At 39.4% G+C, this 22757-nt stretch overlaps 2 protein-coding genes across 4 annotated transcripts; both read left to right on the top strand.

Moving 5' to 3' along the window:
* The first annotated feature begins 786 nt into the window (after positions 1-786).
* Positions 787-5355, top strand: polr3d (polymerase (RNA) III (DNA directed) polypeptide D). The gene is made up of 9 exons (XM_034692998.1): positions 787-942; positions 2634-2801; positions 2935-2978; positions 3073-3227; positions 3344-3468; positions 4142-4301; positions 4487-4734; positions 4811-4963; positions 5077-5355. Exons 2-9 carry the CDS (start codon positions 2640-2642, stop codon positions 5191-5193), a joined length of 1164 nt encoding a protein of 387 aa, XP_034548889.1. The 5' UTR covers positions 787-942; positions 2634-2639; the 3' UTR covers positions 5194-5355.
* Positions 5356-6573: 1218 nt separating this feature from the next.
* Positions 6574-22351, top strand: LOC117819068 (glycerol-3-phosphate acyltransferase 4-like). 3 transcript variants are annotated; one of them, XM_034692272.1, is made up of 13 exons: positions 6574-6777; positions 7501-8145; positions 11111-11180; positions 11282-11582; positions 13666-13740; positions 13858-13947; positions 18623-18716; positions 18861-18976; positions 19562-19617; positions 19735-19820; positions 19951-20079; positions 20347-20426; positions 20993-22351. In XM_034692272.1, exons 2-13 carry the CDS (start codon positions 7978-7980, stop codon positions 21099-21101), a joined length of 1374 nt encoding a protein of 457 aa, XP_034548163.1. In that variant the 5' UTR covers positions 6574-6777; positions 7501-7977; the 3' UTR covers positions 21102-22351. The 3 variants fall into 3 exon arrangements, with proteins under 3 accessions (XP_034548163.1, XP_034548164.1, XP_034548165.1); XM_034692273.1 differs by having other exon boundaries at positions 6574-6781; XM_034692274.1 differs by lacking the exon at positions 6574-6777 and adding an exon at positions 6931-7119.
* The last annotated feature ends 406 nt before the right edge of the window (positions 22352-22757 follow it).

The following is a 22757-nucleotide window of genomic DNA, read 5'->3' as shown; positions in this document are numbered from 1 at the left end:
AATCCCAAAAAACATTATCCCAAGATGCTTTTAATACCAGCTTTATTATATTATATTGAAGTGGTGTAATTAAATAAACTATTATATTGGATTCTAATTGTCTGATACGGGCGTTGCACTGATTTTCAGTCTATTGCCTATGCTGCCATTACATTAAGCAGTTTATGATTTTTTATGGGATTTCAAGTCAAGATGAGGTAGTAATGAATTTTCCTGCTTGTTTACATCAAAAGCCCACATGAATAAAAATGTAAATGTGAAACCAAAAAAACACATACATTTTGATACACTAGAAATCGTTCTGTGTTATATATATTTTTTCTTATGTCAATGTGCCATTTATATTTAAAGAAATGGCTCCTTTTTACATTTTTTGAATAAATGCCATGCTAATACAACAATTATCTCAAGGATGGAGCTAAGAATACATTTTCAACCAGTAAGAAGCACTAATACGAAAATAAGTTGCTTTCCTAATTCATGGTGATTCTGTTCACACATACTTATATGTATGTGGGTATTATTTGGGTATTATTTAACCAATTTTGGCTTATAAGTCTTGAGCGTCAAACAGTTCTCAAATCATTTCAGCAGTACTTTGTACAGCAAAAAAAGGACCAACTGTCCCATTTGCTTAATTCAAACTTAACACATCAATATACTTTTTTTTATAAACTCGTAACATTTGTTAAGTCCATTTAACAGAGAAAATATCTACATGTAAATAACTCTGACATTCTAAATCGGAATTTGATGAATATGCGGGTCCTCCTGCGCAGGCTTGACGCACGTGAACACAGGGGCTGATGACACTGCGGAAGTGTCATGGCGCCGTGCGTCATGCAGTGTCAGAACCAGCACCCTCACTAAACAACTTGTAATGACTCTTCTCAGACAAGTTTGGGATTAAAATTCAAAAAAGGACATCCCAGGGATCATAACGTGAGTATCTGGAGGAGCACAGTTGGTCGAAAGTTATACTTGACTGGGTTAAAGTTTGACATACTAGTATTGCACCCATGTATTCGTGTTTTGGTTTGGCCACGTGTTGCTGAATTTTAATGTTCTTAAGGCGAATTTATTGAATATCACGAGCCAGAGTCAAGATATTGATCCCTTTAAAAAAAAGTTGTATTTTAGGTTGTAAATAAAAAATGGCTGCCAGTTGTTTATGGCACTGATGTCCTAGCTTTGCTGTGATGCAACACCAGAGGCCCATTTGATTATGGAAATTATGTTTGTCTGCATTCTCCCAAAATAAAAGAGATTTCTGCTGAAAGAAATCTGGGGGTGACGAATGATCAGAGGTTTTAACTGTATTCCCATGTGTTTTTCTTTGTTTACCTGCTTATTGTTTTTAAGATTATTGCTCATTAGATGCAATTACTCTTTTAAAGTAAATGCTAAACTGGTTGGTCTCCAGGACTCAGAAAATACATTGAAAGTTAGAAATACTTAAATAACTATGTACACTTTGTTGTTTAATGGAAACCATTAAAATAATCAATGCAGAAGAAAAAAGTACATGTACAATGCAATGTAGTCAACCTTTTAATTCAGTGTAAAATTATACATCGTACTTACTGGACCAAGGTCAGACTTTCTCAAATTTACCCTGACATAAATCCTTTGTGTGATAGATGTAAACAATCTACGGCCTCGCTGATTCATATGCTTTGGCCCTTCTCAGCCTTCCAAAATTACTGGTCTCATGTTTTTGACATTCTTTCAAGAGCGCTGCAAGTGTCCCTACATCCAACTCCACTAGTTGCACTTTTTTGGGTACCTCCTCATGCGTTGGTCCTACCTAAAACTAGAAATTTCCTTCTAGCCTTCCTCACTTTACTGGCCATACATCTGGTTGGATCAGGGGATTCTCTTCATTTCAACAAACTAGGAAAGATTAAACATACTCTGCATTGATCCACGAAACCATTTTGTAAGAATATGGCTGCCTTTCTTTGAACTAATTAAAACCCTGCAGTTCCAAGAACCACCTCACTAAAGCCGGTTGCAGATTTGAGTTTTTCTTATTTTTTTCTCTCACCATCGACTATTTTTTCTTTATTTTGATCCTTTGAGGCTTTAACTCCCTTCTGTAGTTCAACATCTATATTCAGGGAAGAACATGTTCTGTTGTTTTGTAGATGTAGATTATCCCATGTGGTGTTATTTTTTTTAATTTTTCTGTTTGTTTGTTTATTTGTATTATTATTATTTTTTACCTTTTATACTTATTTCTTTTTTAAATATTAACCTATTTATTTTATTATTTTATTTATTTTCTTCTTTATTTTTTATTTAAAATTATTTTCGTTTATTATTATTATTTTTTTTTCATTCATTCATTCACTTATGTTCTCATTATGTTTTCTTATACAAGAAAATCAGCTCTTGCTCAAATTTTTTTACATTGATCCTTTGTGTATAATGTGTAAAATAATAATAATAATAATAATAATAATAAAAATAATAATAATAATAATGTGGTCAGCTGTTTGCTACCACTGGTAGCTGCTCCTGTTATTACATTATGGATAATCATGTGATTAAGTTGACTAAAGATGTCGATGAATCAATGATGTTTATCACATCTATATAAGGTCTCAGTTCAATTTGTTTTATGTCACCAGTTCAGGATGGCAGATTCAGGTTCAAATGACCCCAGTGGGCAACGTGTGCCAACCCCTGGAGGAAGCAGTGCTGGGATGCTGACTGGCCGCCGACCAGGTGGAGTTGGGACACCTGGCCGTCTTCCTGCAATAAGATCCAGAGACCTCACCCTAGGGGGAGTCAAAAAGGTAATATAGTAAATATATGCGACTGTTGTAGTATGTGTATAATAACATTTACATTTTGTATTTTTGTATATGTATATAATAGATTTTCAAATTGATTGAATTTAAAAATGTAATATTTTGTTTGTTGTTTTAGAAAACCTTTGCTCCCAACATTATTGGCCGAAAAATCAAAGAAGAGTAAGTTTGTAATTGACATCAGCAGAGCTCAAATATGTCATATTAAATGGATTTCATTCTGATTGTGTATTACTAACTGTGTCTGTTGTTTCAGCGCAAAAGCTGAAGGTGGGCCACGGAGAGGGAGGAGGGATGAAGGCCGCGGTCGAGGCCCCAGAGATAGAGGCAGGGGCCGAGGTCGCCCAGAAGTCATCCAGTCTCACTCTATTTTTGAACAGGGGCCTGCAGATATAATGCTCAAAAAGAGAGGTAAGAGTTCAGCCTGATGACTTCCCGCTGCTGTTTTCTCTTTTTGTAAAAACTTCATCACACATGCATAACTGTGTCGTACTTTGATTAAAAAGAGTCCCATGTATCACTCACAGGTGGATATGAAGAGGTGAGAGATGCTCCGAGCGTGGGACCCTCACCCATCATCAATATTAAGAAGGAGAAGAGAGAAACTGAGGAGGAGACCAAAGAGATTCTGCGCAGTTTGGAGCGAGATAACGTGAGCCCCATTTATTTATTTTTAACCTAGCATGAGGAGTTTGAACCATAGACTGTATAATTAACGGACGTAGTCTCTGTGACACCACCCATCTGTTTCTGAAGCGCTGTTTTGAAGCCAATCATCGGTGGGAGCCAAATTGGAAATTTTGAACTCAACCTAACTTCTGTCGAGCTAGTGTGAGGCAAAGAGGGGGCTTTGAGCCTCCTCGCTAACAGCTACAGTGTTCCCACCTGTCAGTCAAATCAGTCATGTCCTTAAATGGGCAAAGCTCGTAATCTTAATATCTGCTGCTACTGTTGTTTTAGCGTGCCTGCTCATTGCAGACTATTATTGGTACAAAATATAGTTCCATTTTGGCTCACCACGTCACTACTTCATTACTCCTCATGGTGGTGCTAATGACCCTGATCTGCACTCTTCCTTTTATGGGCATTTGTATTCCTCAATTAATCAGATATACCAGAAATAGCTAAGTCAAATCATTGCTATGGATCTTGCAACCGTGTTACAAAGAAGTTGTCTTTCTTTCACTCAAAACACGCTAAACAGATTTAGATCTTCATCAGGTGAACAGAGGCTACCAAACTGTCATAGAGTGATGGTTCTTCACAGCCACTTTGAGATCTGCTTTTTACAAGATCTTATTCTTCCTTCTTACTCTTTCTTTCAGTTTATAGACGATCCCTTCCTGAGGAGTGAGCAGAGCAGCTGCCCCGTCCAGCTCCCCCTCGCCGTGTCAGGTTGGGGATTTACGGAGGAACACAATCCGGCTGCTGTTAAAATTGAGAAGGTAGATGAGGATGCTGAACCCATGGAATCCTCGGTGGAAGGTAATTTTGACTTCACTAGGTATATTTTTAATCAGTTTTATTAATATTTCGACACTGGATAAAACCCAAAAGTCATGGGAATAGGCAGCAGCTTCCAAGTCAGCAGCTTGGGTTTCCAATATTTTTGATAGCTTGTGAATACACGTTTAAAAATCTCTCTGAAAATACACTCCTTCCTCTTTTAGTGAAACAGGAGCCAGTGGAAGTCGATATAAAGAAGACAGAGGCAGCGTTCAGGCCTCCTCCTCTCCCTGAGCCTGAGGTTTTACATGACCTTCTACACAGGTGGAGTCTGAGCAAAGGGGATGAGCTGTTCTTCATGCAGATGCCGGACTCGCTGCCCGGTCAGCCCCCCACCAAAGAGCACAGACCTGTGAAAACAGAGGTGCAGTCAGAGGATGGACAGTCTGTGCTGCTGAAAACTGAAACTCAGGTAGAAAGAGGTTTTAACTGAGTTTTAAATACATGATAGTAGTGAGGTAATAAGGTGGGTTTTTAATTTTCAACAGGAGGATGAAGAGGAAGAAAACAGCTGCTGTCTGAAAGACCTACGGGAGGGTCTTGTGGGAAAGATGCTGGTGCGGAAGTCTGGACGGGTTCAGCTCATACTGGGACAGGTGACACTGGATGTGTCTCTGGGAACGTCATGCGCTTTCCTTCAGGTGCGATAAATACATCCCACTATCTGTCTTTCTCCGTACTGTATCTGTCATTTTTTTTCTCTCCCCACGTTCTTTTATTTATAACACACCTTTCTCCTCTTCTCCTTCCCCAGGAGCTGGTCTCTGTCGGCACAGAGGGAAGAACAGGGGACTTGACTGTTTTAGGGAATATCAAACACAAAATGGTTTGCTCCCCAGACTTTGAGGCACTACTGGAGAGCAGTACTTGATGCTCATGGAAACTGATGAGTGGGTTGACTTATGATGGGTTATGTTGACACAATGTTTACGGTTTCTTTGGACTTTCTATGGACGCTGGCAACCAAACATGAAACACACATTTGAAGGCCTTTTTTTTTTTTTTTTACAAAGTGGCTTAAACAACATTAAAATACACTATATATAGAAATGACTTCATTTGCTTGTTGAAAAGACATACTAATTAAGAGTTGAAAGATGTACCAAGTTTCTGTTTTTTTCTTATTTTCTCTTTCTGCGATTACTTGAAAAGAAACTATAGATTGATGTATATGTATGAATAAATAAGTTTTGTTATTCAAATATCTTGGGTACTACCTTTTTAAATTGGCTCTCCAAATTGAGATTTGTTTAGGTCAAAGTTATGAGAGATTTCCGCCATATTTCCAAGACCTATATTTCTGTTGATCAAAGTGTTTTGCACTATATTTTAAAAGATCATTACGGTTACACAGCCCTGTACCCATCGTGTTTCCCTTCAGTCTCATCATGCTCATGCTGATGTTTCTCCTTTAACTAATGTATCCATTGCAGCTGTATAATTACCTTTAAAGCTGCTGTTGGTAGGAATACTGTAAAAAAAACGTTGCTTTTCTCTGCAGGGTTTGGAGAAAAGGTCATAATGCCCATCGGTACTCATCGGTAAGTGGAATAATTTGAGACTATTGTGAAATCTCTAATTTCTAATGCCTTTGTATCAAGCAATGTTATTATTCCCCTCATTCCTGTTATGACAGACCAATCATAGCTAATCGCCAATCCTCTGTCCTGATTGGTTAAGGGGCGGCCCCTACTACGTTCTCCGATTGGTTATGAGTCCGGAACTATCATGATTGCACACGCTGATCTGTGTTGGGGAGCTAAGAAGAAATCTGGTTGGGAGGGATAGTGTTGACATTCAAAGTCAATTCAATTAAATTCAATTCAATTTGCTTTATTGGCATGAACAAAGGTATGTTGTTGCCAAAGCACATAAGATTCATACACATATATACATTACATATTATATACATTACATATTTTATTCGCATTAATAAACAATGGTGTCACCCATACATCTCAATATCCTCACTTGATGCGCTATGCTCATAGAACCTTCACCTAAAATCAAATATTATGGGATGGTGCGTCCCTCAGGCTGTGACAGTAAGACATATTTAGCAGCCAGTTCTTCAAGTCCCTCTCTCTGAACAGATGTTTACTCTGTGACAACCAACAGCTGATTTAACTCGGTAGAGGGAATTCTTGTGCTATTACTTTCACTATCAAAACATTGTATTACAGCGCCCCGTGTGGTCAAGCTATTGTCACTGCAGTACTGTGCTTTGACCACCAGGTGTCCCTGTAGGGCTGAGACTGTAGGTGTAGTGGTGTAGTAGTCCGGCTGATGGGGGTTGGTTGATAAAATACGTAGCCAGCAGCGGGCCGCCCGTGGTCTGATCATGTTGTACGTCGGGTGGAGTTTGGCTCCAGTCCGCAAGACAAAGACACAAGTGATAGAGCTGAGAGAGCTGAGGGAGCCTACTGTACCGGTGCTGGACTCAACGTGACTTCAGGTTGGTGAGCTCTTTTACATTACACATTACAGTCAAAGCTTTAGAGAATAACCTGTTCGAATGGAGGTCCACGCTTTAAATACGAGCTTTAAAGTAAAAGAGGTTGTCTCAGCATTTCACCCGGACGGTCCTCTCGAGCTAGCCGGAGGAGGTGGAGCACGCGAGGAAACAACATTTAGCAACACTGTTAGCTCGGAGGCCAAAAGCTAACTTTTAGACTTTTAAACGTCGGTGTGAGAGCCACAGTCTGGAGTCTTGAGTCTTCAGTCTTTTATGTGCCTGTGCTAATCTGCCAGAGGCTGAAGTATCTCTTGTGGATCTGTTGGATGTGTTGTTTGTAGGGTGAGTAATGATGAGGCTAGCTAACAGTGTGAGGGCTGTCTGCGGGATGGAGCTGCTCGTTAGCCGTCCTGCTGCATCATCAGAGGGGATGAGGAGGACGGAGGGCCTCTCACTTTATCTCTGCACAGGGGATGATAACAGGACCGTTTTCATCAATACTATTCAAGCAGTGTACTGAAAAGAGGATGCCGGACTGTTAATCCACTTTAGATTATGATCATTCTATGCAGACTAGCATTCACTTTGCGCTCTTGTATTTGCACTGTAGGTAAATGGCAGCGATACACAATTACTGTCTTGCATTAATAAATTACACGTTATATTCTCGGGTTAAAGAGGACATGTTATTGGGACTGACTGTTTGTTTGTTCATCTTTGCAGGTCGTGTCACACAGAGCTGCAGACACCCGGATCTACCCCCGGACAAGGGAACCACCTGCTGTGCCCACTTTGTTTTTGTTTCATTGTTTACATCTCTGTCATCAGCGGGGAGGCTTTGCTCCAAAAAAAAAAGCAAAGGACATCTGCAGCAAGGACTTGCTATTATATCATCACATCTGCTCTGAAGACTCAACCTCACTTTCCTGCAACAGGATTCAGAATGAAGTCTGAAACCAATTGGTGAAAATAATGAAATTCATTGACATTGCCCAATTGGGCAACACCAAGATGGTCACTTGTACTCTTGTTGGTTCTCTGTTGTGTGTGAGTAGAAGTGTAAACCCATAGTGATCTTGATGAGGGCCTCTTTCTGACAAAAGACAAGGGCCGTTTGGGGCCAGGAGGTGGAGGAGCTGTGGGTCCTCTGCTGTCTGATTCAAACTATTCAATACATTTCGTAGCCCTCCTGACTTCAAGATGGTGCTCTTTTTTAACCCCTTCAACAACCTGGTGTGCATCCTGCTCGGCATCTCCTTCACCGTGTGGTTCACTTTGCTGCTGGTGTTCATCATCGTGCCTGCCATCTTTGGGGTGTCCTTTGGCATCCGGCGACTTTACATGAAAACCTTGTTAAAGCTCTTTGAGGTAAGCGTGATGCTTTATGGTTGAGTGTTTACCATTTATTTGATTCAGTCTAACTTAAGTTCAAGGTTTTGTTTCAAATGAGTTTTTGGTAGGGATGCACAATATTGGGTTTTTTTTGCCGATATGCTGATATTTTACAACTCATCTCTTTTTCATCATCTCAACTCTTTTTCCGCACACCTAAATCATCATTTCTCTTCTGTATTGGAATTAGCGTACAGTATTACGGTGATACTCTTGTCACATTTGTTATGTAATATTCATTTCTTGTACAAAATAAGAAAAATATTTAATTCCTAAAATTGCATATTTAGTCATGACAATTGCTTTCGAACAAAACGCCTACAAAAAGATTAATGCTACTTAAAACTTGGATGATGCTCTCCCTGAGACAATCATAACAAGACCCACAACCAGGGAAAATTTGGCCAATTGCACAATTTACATTGAAAGTAAACCTAACCTCTGTTCACAGTGAACATGTGAAAAGTGCAACTGTACAGCAATTAAACCCAAATTAAATAAAATGGTTAATCTTTGACAGTAAATGTGCCTAAATTAGTCAGCTACATGTACCTTACAGACTGCTGCTTAAATTAAAATTTAACTTAAAACATGAGCCCAACATGTGTGCAGCTGCTCATTATTTTATCAGTTAATTATATCGGCAGATATCAGCATGTTGGCCGATGTCCAGTAGTTCATTTTTAAGCCATTATCGGCCGATACTGATAACGTGCTGATAATATCATGCATCCTTAGTTTTTGGTATGTGTTTAAAGCTGAGGATGCCGTGGAAAAACAATCCACTCCATGTGAAACAGTTTGGGGCAGAATTTATAGTCAAATAAATGAATGATTAGCATCTCCTGCTCCTGCTGAACCATACTTTGTTAAAGTGTGCTCTATCCTGCGAGGACAGCTTGTACTGGTTACGGATTTGCTTTCCCCCACCCTTTCAAATACCTTGAGGAATTTCTGAGCTTGCAAAAACACTTGTAGATATGATTATTCAGCCTTAGTTTCTTCCTCTAACTCTGCTTGTTTCACATGCACCTCTCAGAGAAGAAGAAGACACTGATCAGGTGCAGGCTTCATGCTTCCAGTGTCCAATCAGTGGCCATTGTGTTCACTGGCTGATACAGATTAACATCTCGGCCACAGAGCCGTCTCTCCGTGGTTATGTAAGAGGAGAAAACAGGGGTACAGACCTTGTCAGTAGCTGTTATCCGTGACAGGGTTTCAACAGCCAGGGATACTGTTCATGGATTCTCACTCTCTAGAAAAGAGTTGAATCACTACTGATGGCTAATCGGCTTCAGTCATTGCAAGTTCGACTCTATGAGATGTCAGTTTTAACGATTTATTAGTCACCTCCTGAACGAGTGCAGATGTAGCTATCCAGTTTCACTCCCTCTTCTATCTGTGGCATATCTTCTCTAGCAAATCTGTCATCACTTTCCAGTCTGTTCCTCTGAGAGCAGTTCTTGTGCCAGAAATAAATGGACCAGTGGGAGATATGAGAGATGTTCTTAGCTCATAATTCCAGTAGCAACAATTAGATTTGGAGAAAAGGTCAGAGGACAGACGCAGACATGCAGACTGTATGAAGCATAGTCATATTTTTCTGGTGTATGCTACATTACATTGTTGATTTATTACTTAAGTCTTCATTTTAGGCTTTTGAGTTAAATATTGCATTTTATCATGAGCCTAACTTAGCATACAATCAATACATCTACCGGTGACGTTAATCTAAAAAAAGACCTCCAGTTGTGTTGATGTTTTTTGCAATTAGGTGGTCAAAGAATTGCATTGCTCCTCTTACTTTACAACACTATGGTAGAAGAGGTTATTGCTGTAATCCTGCAATTGTAACACTTTTAGGGAACAAAGAAGTCAAACATCCTCTTTAATACTTCAGAGATGGACCAGCTCAGTTTTATTCATGTACGTTTACTGGAAGAAGCAGCCATCTGCTTTATGTCTGCACAACCAAAGACGTAGTAGCATCCTCTGGAGCTGCAGTTTAATATGCTGACTCACCCAATAATACATCTCGTCATGGTACTATTTTGGCTAACATAATTCAATCAAAATGATTGATCACAGCTTTCTTGGACTAAATGGATTACAGTTTATACAAAAGTAGATTATCAGAAAACCCTCAGAGTGGTTCTCAGCCTGACTTTTGCAGCCACAGGCTCTCTTACTGTGTCAATTAACATTCTTGGAAGTTTTGTGAAGGTGCCCCTGGGCCCGATTCCAGTGTTATTTTGCATGCTGTCAGTGCATTCCAACATATTGATTGATGCAGACTGACTTTGGAGTTATCTCATGCTGTGGTATGAACTGAAGTGGGAGACTTTTTGGCAAGTAAAGTTTCACGAGCCCTCTTGCTTCTTCCCTAGCTGGAACACTTTGTCCTTTTCTTGCACACTCTGAGCCTGACCTGCTGGTTTTTGTCTCAGCATGCAGAGTGCAAACAAAGTTCTACATACTAAAGAAGGAGAAGTGTAAGATAAGGCGTCAGTTTCTAAAAACAAGGCTGTGGCCACAGATAAATCTTGCACTCATCAGCTTATTTTCAATAAAAGCTCAATCTTGTGTCTTTTAGTATTGTTGAAGTCTTGCACTTGACACTTTACAATTTAACCACCACACTGAACAGACAGAGTGTTGGTTGAAACCTAAAAAAGTAAGCAGTGACTCTGACTGTCATAAAGAGTTAGCATTGTTCTGTTGATTTGAGTTTCTTGAAATACAGTATAAATTTAGAAAGGTCAACTTAACAGCAGTCTGCTAATAGTAGTACCTGGCTGCTACTTGCTTGGTTTCTTGGCTCACTTAATGTTCCATGACCTTGTGTTTCAGACTCCCTCTAAGCAACTGTTAATGTTCTAACATCTTTGTAAGTGTCTCATTTGTTATAATATAACATCAAAAGGCTGTTCTTACTTTGCAGTGGGCCACTCTGCGGATAGAGAGAGGAGCAAAGGAAAAGGATTACCCCCTTTACAAACCATACTCTAATGGTGAGATGTGCTGTCAGTGTGTTTTCCTATAAATGTGTGTACTCCATATTGCTTACACCCCCCCCCCCCCCCCCCCCCCCTCTCTCTCTGGTCTGCTCCAGCTCTCATTGCCAAGGAGCCCACCTCTTTAGAGGAGGAGATTAAGGAGATCAGGCGGAGTGGCAGTAACAGAGACCTAGACTCAGCCTCCGAGTTTGAGATGTCTGACATCTTCTACTTTGCTCGGCGGGGAGTGGAGAGCATCATGGACGATGAGGTAACCAAGAGGTTTTCAGCTGAGGAGCTTGAGTCCTGGAATCTGCTGACTCGCAGCAACAACAACTTTCAGTACATCAGCCTGAGACTGACCGTCCTATGGGGACTGGGCCTGCTGATCCGCTACGGCTTCCTGCTGCCTCTCAGGTATTAACTGGACCTCCAAGAGTGGTTATTTAGTATTACATGAGCAAGCCTTTCCAAACAAGGTTTTGAGGAAAACATGAACACCTTGCAGTTCATGTAATTCTCTCACCTCGGTCTCACCCGCACACAAAAACACTCCACTGGTTTGCCCTGCCTCTTTGTGGTTTCCCTTTCATTGTATGCATCTGCTGTGTTGACCATCCCCATCGGCAGGACGTTTGATTTAGTTGCACACAAAAACAGAACTTGGGTATCATTTATTTAGTCTGCATTTCCTTTTGTTACACCAGCAGGTGAGCTTGAGAGTAAAGCATGTTGATGATGTAACCATGAAAGTGATTGAAAGCCACACATTAACTCCTGAGGCATTGGGCAGCTGCAGATGCAAAACAGTGGCATCAGGTGTGTGTGTGTATGTGAGTGTGTGTGTTAGTGTGTGTGTTAGTGTTTCATCTCCTCATTCAGATGAAGAACATTGAAAAGGCTGGCTTGTGTTGCCAGTTATTCTTTGGTGGCTGTTAATGTGTAAGATGGATATGTGGTAAATACTGCTTAGAGACAAGAGGACGACGCTTACATATTAGAACTTTATTTTGCTAGTTAAAGCTGGTATAAGTAAAACACAAATCTTGATTACTGCAGCAGCAGCAAAGTAAGTGTTCTTATCAGTTCATGCATTATCCTCTGCATGTGATAAAGTCTGCTGTGGGATCTGAGCAAGTGGCAACCTCCTGCCACGAGAATTGAAGCCAATGCGGAAGTGCTAAAAACTTCAGTTTCTCAAGTGTCCGCTTGAAGCTGGCTCCAGAAGTACTGGAAACCACATACATACCAATTTTAAAAAAGGATTTTTTTTTTCATAACGCAGCAATTTCGAAGATATTAAGATTACAAGTTTTTCATTATGAGAGGCCCAGCTGACTTGACTGACGGGTGGGAACACTGCAACTGTTTGCTTGGAGACTCAAAGCCTGCCTCTTTACCTCACACTAGCTCAACAGAAGTTAGGTTGTGTTCAACATTTCCAATATGGCTCCTGCCGACGATTGGCTTCAAAACAGAGCTTCAGAAACAAATGGGTGACGTCATGGATACTACGTTCATTATTTATACAGTCTATGGATCTGACTAAAGCAAACTTTTAACGAACACCTGTTGAGGGTTCAGCATTCAAACTTTTACTGAGAATATTTGATGAATCCACCCACAGTGCAAACATTTCATGGCTTTTATTCCCCACATCCTCAGTTTGGACTTGCATCCTGTTTTCTGTTGTAACTGCTGAAGTGTTAAAACACTTCTAGTTGGAGTGGATGAATTTGTAGGCACCCAGAGTGCTAACATATGAGCTTGACATGTTCTTTTCTGCAGCTGCTTATTGGGGACCTGTAAAAAAATTCTAATCATGGACTTGCTACATGCAGTTTGAGACTCGCATTGAGTGTTGGCACACACATCGAGTACACGAGGGACTTCCTCATTCAGGGTCAGCTTAGAGAGAGTCAGGGACAGTGACTCAGTACTAAGCCTGGCTGGCCTGTTTCCAATTGCCAGTGGGGAAACAAATCAGGCCACCGCCGCACAGGCGGACATCATACCAGCTTCCCATCCAGCCAATAGACTCTGCCATTCAGTACTTGCCCAGTTGAACATTGCAAAACTTACATGAATCTTTAACTTCTCTTGCGGTTGGCTGATCTTTGCATAATTTCATCAGCATCTTTCCAAACCATGCATGATTGCTTCATCCAGATTATGGTGACCTGTTGGCTGGATTAACTATTGCCTGAAATGCCCGACTGCAGGTTCTGATGGAAGAAAGCAGATGAGAGTACTTTCATTATATCTCGTGGTTACAGTTACTCGTGACCTTTACATGTTGTAAGAAACTTTTATGACCAGCGATCATGTTCCTGTATTGAAACACTTGTAAAAAGACGGTTTCAAGTTTGTCAAACACAAATACACAACCTTGTTTTGTGCATTACAATACAGCTTTGTTGTAAGATTCTTTGTGCAGGGATTATGTGTGACCTCTCTCTCTCTCCCTCTCTATCTCTCTCTCCCTCTCTCTATCTCCCAGGGTAACTCTTGCCTTCACTGGTGTAGGACTCCTTGTGTTCCTCACCTCTCTTGTTGGGCTGCTGCCAAACGGAAGGTAAGACAGATTTGTTTAATTTATCAGAGTTATCGGGTCAGATGCATCAATGTGATTATCTCTGATCTGACCTCTAGACACACAAACTCATCGTTATGTGCTCCTTTTTGCTTGCAGGATAAAAAACTTTCTGAGTGAGAAAGTCCATCTGATGTGCTACAGAATATGTGTCAGAGCTCTGACTGCCATTATAACCTACCATGACAGGTAAGGCCCCCACACTGTTTTAACACACCTGCTTACATCATGTGACTGCGGACTGTAGTCTTATTAACACATCCCCAGTAGTTTTTGAGGTGGAGGTTTTAACACGGTAGACTTCCGGGTAAGGCCCTAATAGGTTGTATTGGATAATAATAATAATAATAATAATAATAATAGTAATAATTATAATTATAATAATTGATAGAACAAATAGCGCTTTTCTAGGTATTCAAAGTCACTTTAAATAAAGTGTCAAAAAATAAAATGAAAAAATAATCAAACAGAACAAAGACGGAGGTGGGGAGGGAGAAGAGGTTATGTGTTGTAGGCTATTTTGAACAGGAAAGTCGTCAGGTGGTTTTTAAATAACAATAATAATAATTTTATTTTTTATTTTTCAAAAACCAAGTTACAAAGTGCTTTACTTGGGCAGCAAAATAAAAATAAAGCAGGCAGATCATAAAAACAGACAAGTCAAGATAAAGAAATAAAACATATTTTAAAAGACATAAAATTCCCTTAAAAGAAACTCTAAAGGAATGAAATTCTTTTAAAATATATTTCTTAAGATGGTTAAAATAAAATAAATTTAAATACAATTCAGATAAAACTTGTGAAGGCTCTGCAATAAAAGTATGTTTTAAGGAGGGATTTAAAAAAGCTCACTGACTCAGCAGACCTGATCTCCTCAGGCAGATGGTTCCAGAGTGTCGGACCCCTCACTGCGAATGCCCTGTCCCCTTTAGTTTTCATTTTTGTGTTAGGAAGTGAGAGTAGAGAGTCAGAGTTGCGGATGTGTGAAGGGAGACAGTTCCAGAGAGTTGGGGCAGCAATTGCAAAGGCTCTGTCCCCCAAGGTGCGGTGCTTGGTCTTGGTTAGGGGGGACAGGAGATTGGCATCTGATGATCTGAGGCGGCGAGATGAGGAATGGCATTTGAGGAGGTTGGTCAAGTATAAGGGAGTGAGGTTATTTAGGCTTTTGTAGGTGATGAGCAGGATCTTGAAGTGGATTTGGTGCTGTATGGGGAGCCAGTGAAGCTGCTGAAGGATTGGTGTGTGGTGAGCTCTGGAGGCGGAGTGGGTGAGGAACCGGGCAGCTGAGTTTTTGACATATTGTAGTTTCAGGAGTTAGAGAATGCTGATTGCAGTAGTCCAGTCTGGAGGTTAAGAAGGCTAAAGACAGGAGAGGGTTCAGGTGAGATGAAGCACATATGGGACAGTTAGTTCAGTCCAGGACAGGATCTGACAGACTGTATTCATAAACCTGACACACTCAGGTAATCTAATTATGTCAGTTATACTGCTGCCTTACTTTGTCAGTTGTGATGATAAATGGATAGTTTCAGGGTTTGGACTTTTGTTGGATCATCAAGAACAACTTAGAGGCCCAATTCAGGCACTCAAGGATGAGGAGGATTGCTAACATTTTTCGTAACTCAAACTTTTTTACTTGAACAACTTAAACAGTTTCCTACGGAGCCCCCGTAAAAAAAGATATTTTTGATATTGTGTGCACAAGTTATTATCTTGCTTGAATGTTTCTATTCTATCTGTGATATAAGGCTCTATGACTCTATTCCTTTATACGGTGAATCTGAAATAAACAAACAGATATGCCTATAAAACTCGGGAGTAATCCTCTGTTATATTGATTTTATGATTTTGCTTTTATGTTCAGTAATTTGTGCTTAAAACTCACATCAATCACTTTTTAACCTCAGCTCATCACATACCGACTGTTTAGAAATAGATGTATGCTTATGACCTTAGGGACCTTTTTAAGGTCCGTCTTTTCGCCGTTATTAAGCTCAGGTGATGTGAAGTTCCAGAGAAGTCAGAGCCTCTAATCAGTGAGTGATGTTGGATAAGGGGGCGTGTCTGACAGCGAAAGACTCTGGCTGATCCTGTTGTCTTTTAGTGAGCGAAGCAGATGATTTCTGCTGATGACAGTACCATGTCTACAAGAGCAACTAAAATATCTCCGTTGGACATACTGAGAAAGTAACATTTGATTAAATTTGTCTTCTCCATCTGGCTTTATGTTGACAACACATCTGAACTAGTTGGAGAGGTTATAATTATCTTGCACGCACAAGATAACATCCTGTGTACACAGCATAAAAAATATTTCTTTACGGGACTTCAGGGGCTCCTTTAGTTTCCTGATTAATTCCAATAAAAAAGTTGTTGTTTTCAGCTCTAGCCTCGAGTGGCTACTTGTCCATTCCCACAGAAAAATTCTAGCTTTCACATTTATCTTGATTCAGTTTGTGATCAAGAGTGTTGGCTCTTTACTATCCCCAATCACTTGTTTTTAAGGTTAATCTTTATCATAGGCAGTGGTGGACAGTATCAGAGTAAATTTACTTGAGTACAGTACTAAAGTACAGTTTTTGAGTATCTGTACTTTACTTGAGTTTTTTGTTTTTTGGGAAACTTATTACTTTTACTCCGCTACATTCAGAAGACAATTATTGTACTTTGGACTCCACTACATTTCAATCAGTGCTCAAGTTACTCATTACTTTTGCTTTGAAGTCAGCTCATGAATTTCCTTCCCTTTTCTGAAATCTGATCCCTAAGACAGTAAATGTGTTTGTGTAGTTCTGTTTGTCTCAGTGGTTTAGTCATACCTGTATATCAAGCGTCTCCATGGTTGAATGTGGAGCAAACACAGAGCAAATTTCCCTCAGATCAGGCAGTTCATTTAGAGGTGGTAATGATGGCTATAATTCTCCACCTGAGCACCCACGGTCATATCTTCAGCCCGTGTTAGAGGTTTTTGAAATGAAGAATGATACGCATCGTTTGAAATGTTCTCCCTGTCTCTGCCCAAACATACAAAAATTTAAAGTGTGTTGAGCTATGTTACATTTGTTTCATTCCAGATGAACATTTCAAATGTTTTTATTCCATGGTATAGTTTTAAGAGATTTCAAGTAATGTTTTCTAAATAAACATAATGTAACTGAATGTACTCCTTTGCATTCTTGACTGCACTCATGCTTTGCGAAAATACGTTTTGAGATTTTTTAAGAAGTACTTTGAATACTAAGTATTTTTAAAAGCAAGTACTCCAGTACTTTAACTCAAGTAATAATCTGACAGAGTAACTTTCACTTGTATTGGAGTAATATTTGACCTGGAGGATCTATACTTTGACTTAAGTAATGAGGCTGTGTACTTTGTCCACCACTGTTAATAAGTAATAACTCAGCATGGGCTGGAACTGGTTGATTACTTCAAACTCTTCCTCTACAGTGTCAGCTTATCAGCCTTGTGATTCATTTCACAATTTCTGAACTGCTTCCGTTAACCCTGTTTGCCCTATGTTTTTGCTAAATATATTTATGGATGTTAAATATACATATCATTTTATTCTAGAAGTTATTTGTGGACTACTAAACTTCAAAAGTCTCTAATCAGTTATTTAGTTTTCATGTTCCTTTAGAATATCATATTTTAATTAGGGTGCTCTTATATAACTCATCTTCTTCACAAAGCTCTGCTGTCCAAACCTGATCCCCTGCAGGTCTGTTGTTGTTAAAAGAGAAGGCTATAAATGAGATCCTATAATGGCAGATGAGTTATCTTTGGAGAACAGAAAACAGGGTGTGTGAGCAGTTGCGATCTGAGCACCCAGAGTGTAAGCATGAAAGGGAGGGTGCCTGAGGCCACACTGTCCACTTTCATGTTCATTCCTGTTGGTATATGAGCTTAGGTAAAGCACAAACCCCAACTCATCCAAACTAATGCTCTCTCTCTCACACAAAACCAGGGCATATGCTCTGTAGCTAGAGTATATTTTACACATGAAACAAAAGCTTTCACTGTACAGAGTGGATTCAAAACTGGAGCAGCGTTGTGTAGGTAGTGAGAACAGATTAAGACAGATGTCAGATTGAGAATCCATAGGATCAAGACATGAGACATGTCTTTTATGAGGGAAAATGCATCTTCAGGAAGTGAAGGAGGAAGTTGAAACTTTGTGTGGTTGCCTATCTACTGTAGTCCTTCACAGTTGATGCTGGTTTTAGGTTCACTGAAGTTCATGTTTGACTGAAGATTAAATTAAACTGTGGTGATATTATCTCAGTTAGAGGGATATTATTTCTATGTTGTCGCTTTTTAAAGGATGTTTTTTTTAAACACTCATCTCCTACAATGCCAGACAAAAAAAGATGCAGTTTCAGTGAATTTGCAAAAGGAAAAATAAATAAATATATAAGGCATTGATTGTTCGATATAGATTCAGTGTGATAAAGATCTGTCCTAATTTCGCGTGAGTTTCTGAACGTCTGCCATCAGAACGTGGTCAGTTGTGACACGTACTGCTCTCTAGTCTGGAGCTAAAAATATGCCGTGACATAGGAAGTTGTGTGCTCTCTCTCTCTCTTTCTCTATTTAAGATTGTAACTTTATCTTTGGAATGTAGATTCAGTATGTACAAGTCCTGCCTACTCTGGGGGTTGAACCTTTAACATTTCCACCACTGGCAGCTTTGAAGCGCACCACATTGTACCCTTCCTTTGAGAGAATGATATTGACCCATAGTTGCGTCGCCTTTTTGCTCAAGCACTAAACTTGTAATGCAACACCTCCTGCGTAATCCTGTAAGCCTCCAGAAAGTACCTTTTATTATGATCCATAAATGAATTCTTCCTGTCCTCATTTTTAGTGAAAACAAACCTAAAAACGGAGGAATCTGTGTCGCCAACCATACCTCCCCCATTGATGTCATCATCTTGGCCAGTGATGGCTGCTATGCCATGGTGAGTTTACTGCTGCAGAGCAGTGCGCTACAGAAAGACTGCAGTCAGTCATTTATTATCTGCAGCTTCTTGTCTATTCAAATGTCAATCCTCCCAGAAATACATTTGTTGATGTATAAATGTATTTGTGTTGTGTTTCATCAGGTTGGACAAATTCATGGTGGCTTGATGGGGGTCATTCAGAGATCTATGGTCAAAGCCTGCCCCCATGTGTGGTTTGAACGTTCAGAAGTCAAAGACAGACATCTAGTGGCAAAAAGGTAGGATTACAGATTTACTATATTATTATATTATTATAATTGTCATTGTTATTATAATAGTTTTGTTATTGTCATTATTATTATGATTATTATTAGAGTTTTTATTATTGCTTTATTTTGACATGTATTATTTTATTATTACCATTGTTTTATTTTTATTATCGTTTTGTTATAAATATAATTTTCCTTTTAACATTAAATTCTGTATTGTTGTTTTGTTATTATAGTATTATTATAGTTTTATTATTGTTACTGTTGTATTGTTATAGTGTTATTATTGCTATATTTTGACATGTATTATTATTGTTTTGTTATTACTACTGTTTTGTTATAAATATCAATTTCAGTTGATTATTAAATATTTGTATTATTGTTATTATTATTATTATTAATATTATTATTATTATTTTGTTAAACATTGTTTGATCATTTCCCCTTAGTCTTTCAGGAAGTATTTTTGGCGTGTAGTCAAAGCTACTTCTACATTAAAGTATAAGTCAGTCTAGATTGTGTTAATTCCAACTGTGCTTAGAATATCTTAAACATAGGTTTTTAGTAATAACCCTCATCCTTTCTGTTATGCAGATTGAGCGACCATGTAGAGGATAAATCAAAACTGCCCATTCTCATTTTTCCTGAGGGTAAGTTTTTTTAAGATCTAGTAGAGATAGGACTTCATAATAACAATGCAGTGTTTTGTTGTTTGATTTTTAAAGACAGCAGCTGATTTATTTCTTATGCATGCTCTTTATCTGCAGGTACCTGCATTAACAACACATCAGTTATGATGTTTAAGAAGGGAAGCTTTGACATTGGTGCCACAGTTTACCCTGTGGCCATTAAGGTAAGAGTCGTGTCATTTAGTCCGTGGTGAAATGTTATCCCGACCATCTGCATGTCTGAACTTCAGTCAACACTCTGTTTCAAAATAAAGCATGTATTTATTGTTAATTTGGTGTGTTTGATCATCCCAGTATGATCCCCGTTTTGGAGACGCCTTCTGGAACAGCAGCAAGTTCGGGATGGTCAACTACCTGTTGCGCATGATGAGCAGCTGGGCCATCGTCTGCAGCGTGTGGTACCTTCCTCCCATGTCTCGAGGGGTAAGAACATGTTCAGCTTAACCCTTGTTCACAACAAATGAGCATACAGGAGGAACAAAATGTATTGCAATTCATTTTAAATAAAAAAGGAATGTAATTTCCAGTTCTACTGCAGAGCTCTCTTTATTGCTTCAACAAGATTTGTATAGGTGGGAATTATGCTGGAATGACCACTCTCCCTTATAAGAACAAAGCATGGTCGATAGTTGCAGTGCTTTTATCATTTGTTATGCCATGACTAATTGTTCACCTGTGGTTCTTCAACAGGAGGATGAGGACGCTGTTCAGTTTGCAAACCGTGTAAAGGCAGCAATAGCTAGGCAAGGTGGACTGGTTGACCTCCTTTGGTAAGACAACACACATTCAGCTTAAGCATGTCAACCATTTTCATGACTTCAACATGTGTTACCATTCAAATCACTGGGCTGCAATTGGTTAGTAAACATTTTCACAACAGACACTTTGAGAGAGCTTTGCAGAGAAAGTGCAGGTGTATTAAATGTACTTTTTATTTTAAACTAGGAAGATCTAGTCAAATGGTTTTGGTATCAAGACCACACTTTTTTTTAAATTGTGCAACCTTTACTTCTGTAAAAAATGGTCATCGCACTTAAGCAACAGAGTTTAACAAGGCAGAGTGAGGGAAGTAGTGGAAAGTAATGTTGTTTCTCTCCCAGAAAACCATGAGAAAACTTAAAGTTGCCATACTGCCTTGTCAATCACAGTTCATTCAAGGTTATTTCTCCTTTTCCAGTCACCTTCTGTGTAAAAACCTCATATGAAAACTTTGGCTGCATATTAAACAATATGTTCGTGATGCTACATATTTGGTTTGCATTGCATTTGCATCGGAAGAACCCAATCCCAAAAGAACATGGCAAAAATTGTTGACTAATTTCAAACTCCCTTGCAGGGACGGAGGCTTGAAACGAGGAAAGGTAAAGGATACCTTTAAAGAGGAGCAGCAGAAGCTGTACAGTAAAATGCTCGTGGGCACCCAAGAGGATCGCAGTCGCTCCTGAAGGACTTCTTCGTAAAGGTGGACTGTCTCAGTGACACACCCCAGACAACTCTGACTACATGAGCAGTCAGCAGGCTCGTGTCTCTACTGGAGTTCCCTGACTGGAAAAAAATCCCTCTTGAAGTCAACAGCACTCCATTAAGCTTCCTTGGTCACTGCCTCAGCTCAGCATGTTCAGTTTGTGTCGCTGTTACGGGTCATTCTGAGTCTGCTGCCCTTTGTTGGAAAAGCTTGACTGAGCCTTGCTTCCATTACAATGAAAGCAAGGTACGCACGGAAAAAGGAGCAATGTCTTCCGTGGTGGCAGTTCTTTTTTTCTCTTGAGGGAAATCTTGTGTTATTGTCCGTCATTGAGTTCTCTGTTTGATTGTCTAAACTTTTAACTTTTTAATTTTACGTTCATGTTTGTATCACACTGCGTTAAGGTTACAGATCTGATCATAACTGGGAGAGTTATTGTAGATAAAAACTAGTTTGTTATCCAGCTAAAACCTGTAACTGAGTTGAGGTTTTGCATGACTGGCTTGTGCCCATAATTTTGTGCACATTACCAGATTTTGTTACATTTCAGATATTTTTATGGGCTTTTTCCAAGAGATGATAAACTTTTATTTTATGCTTTGTGTTTTACAAAAAGTCTTGTATCAAACCATGCGGTCACTATCGTTGTTATGGTGCTGATGAGCTCAGACATGTTGTCAGTTTCTTGTGTTTTCCACGGAATGTGAGAATCCTCACATTATGAAGTGGTGATTGTGCAGCTGCAGGTACTCTGATGGATTGAGGCCGATGTTCCTGTTTGAGCTAACAATGCAGTCCAATCACTAATTTTATTTGGGATACTTTTAGCACTGTCCCTTTTAATGCCCATGGAACAGAGTGATGTAGGGTTATTACCATGACAGTCTGTCTCCTGCCTAAAACATAGATATCACATATAGCTGATAAATACTAATACACTCCAGAAAGGCATTATGTTTTCACAGGCTTGTGTAGTAACCATCTTGGCTAATTTGTTTTAAGTAAACTGTAAAACCGTTGGTCTTTATTTCCACTTTCATCAACAATCTTCAAAGAGGGACAGTGTGCATCTTTAGTGTGTACTGTAGGCTGCAGCTGAGGGACATGGTGGAAGGCCTCAGAGAGCAGGAACCCGAGGCACTCGTCCCTCTAGTTTGCTTTTATCAGGGATAGTCTTTTTGACCGTGTCAAATCTGTTCATCAGAATAAATGTTCAAGAAAGTGACTCAAGCTTTGACTTCAGTGTTTTTTTATGCTTTGTACACCCTCTATAATGTCCTTTTTTCAGATCCCAGCACAGAAGCATGTACTAAAACCCCTGAAACATATTTGACCTAAGTGGGGCGCAAAGAGCAATATACTAAAAAATGATATTACAACTTGTTGTGTCTTCAGATGAAAGAAAATTAAATGTAACATTCAAATAAGACATTTTCACAGCAGCCTTGTTAACTACAACTAGACAACTGACCCCCAAAGTTTATGTTTATGCTTCAATTAATTGGCTCTGGCTTTTCTGTGCTATTCCTGGCAAGCGAGCGATTTCCTGTTGGAATTATTGTCCAGTGGGCACCAAGCTACTACAACACCATCTGGCCATTGGGTCTAAAGCTTTATTTTGATGTTTACTTCTTTT

This window comes from Notolabrus celidotus, chromosome 9 (assembly GCF_009762535.1).
Source record: "Notolabrus celidotus isolate fNotCel1 chromosome 9, fNotCel1.pri, whole genome shotgun sequence".
NCBI classification, from domain to species: Eukaryota; Metazoa; Chordata; class Actinopteri; order Labriformes; family Labridae; genus Notolabrus; species Notolabrus celidotus.
This window is presented reverse-complemented; position numbering and strand designations above follow the sequence as displayed.

What these genes read in the sequence shown, in the direction of transcription:
- polr3d (XM_034692998.1), top strand. Translation starts at nt 2,640, where the DNA reads ATGGCAGATTCAGGTTCAAATGACCCCAGTGGGCAACGTGTGCCAACC. An exon ending in CCCTAGGGGGAGTCAAAAAG is followed by an intron (nt 2,802 to 2,934) that starts GTAATATAGTAA and finishes TTGTTGTTTTAG; the next exon opens with AAAACCTTTGCTCCCAACAT. An exon ending in CGTCATGCGCTTTCCTTCAG is followed by an intron (nt 4,964 to 5,076) that starts GTGCGATAAATA and finishes CTCCTTCCCCAG; the next exon opens with GAGCTGGTCTCTGTCGGCAC.
- LOC117819068 (XM_034692272.1), top strand. Translation starts at nt 7,978, where the DNA reads ATGGTGCTCTTTTTTAACCCCTTCAACAACCTGGTGTGCATCCTGCTC. An exon ending in CCTTGTTAAAGCTCTTTGAG is followed by an intron (nt 8,146 to 11,110) that starts GTAAGCGTGATG and finishes CTTACTTTGCAG; the next exon opens with TGGGCCACTCTGCGGATAGA. An exon ending in ATTATAACCTACCATGACAG is followed by an intron (nt 13,948 to 18,622) that starts GTAAGGCCCCCA and finishes CCTCATTTTTAG; the next exon opens with TGAAAACAAACCTAAAAACG.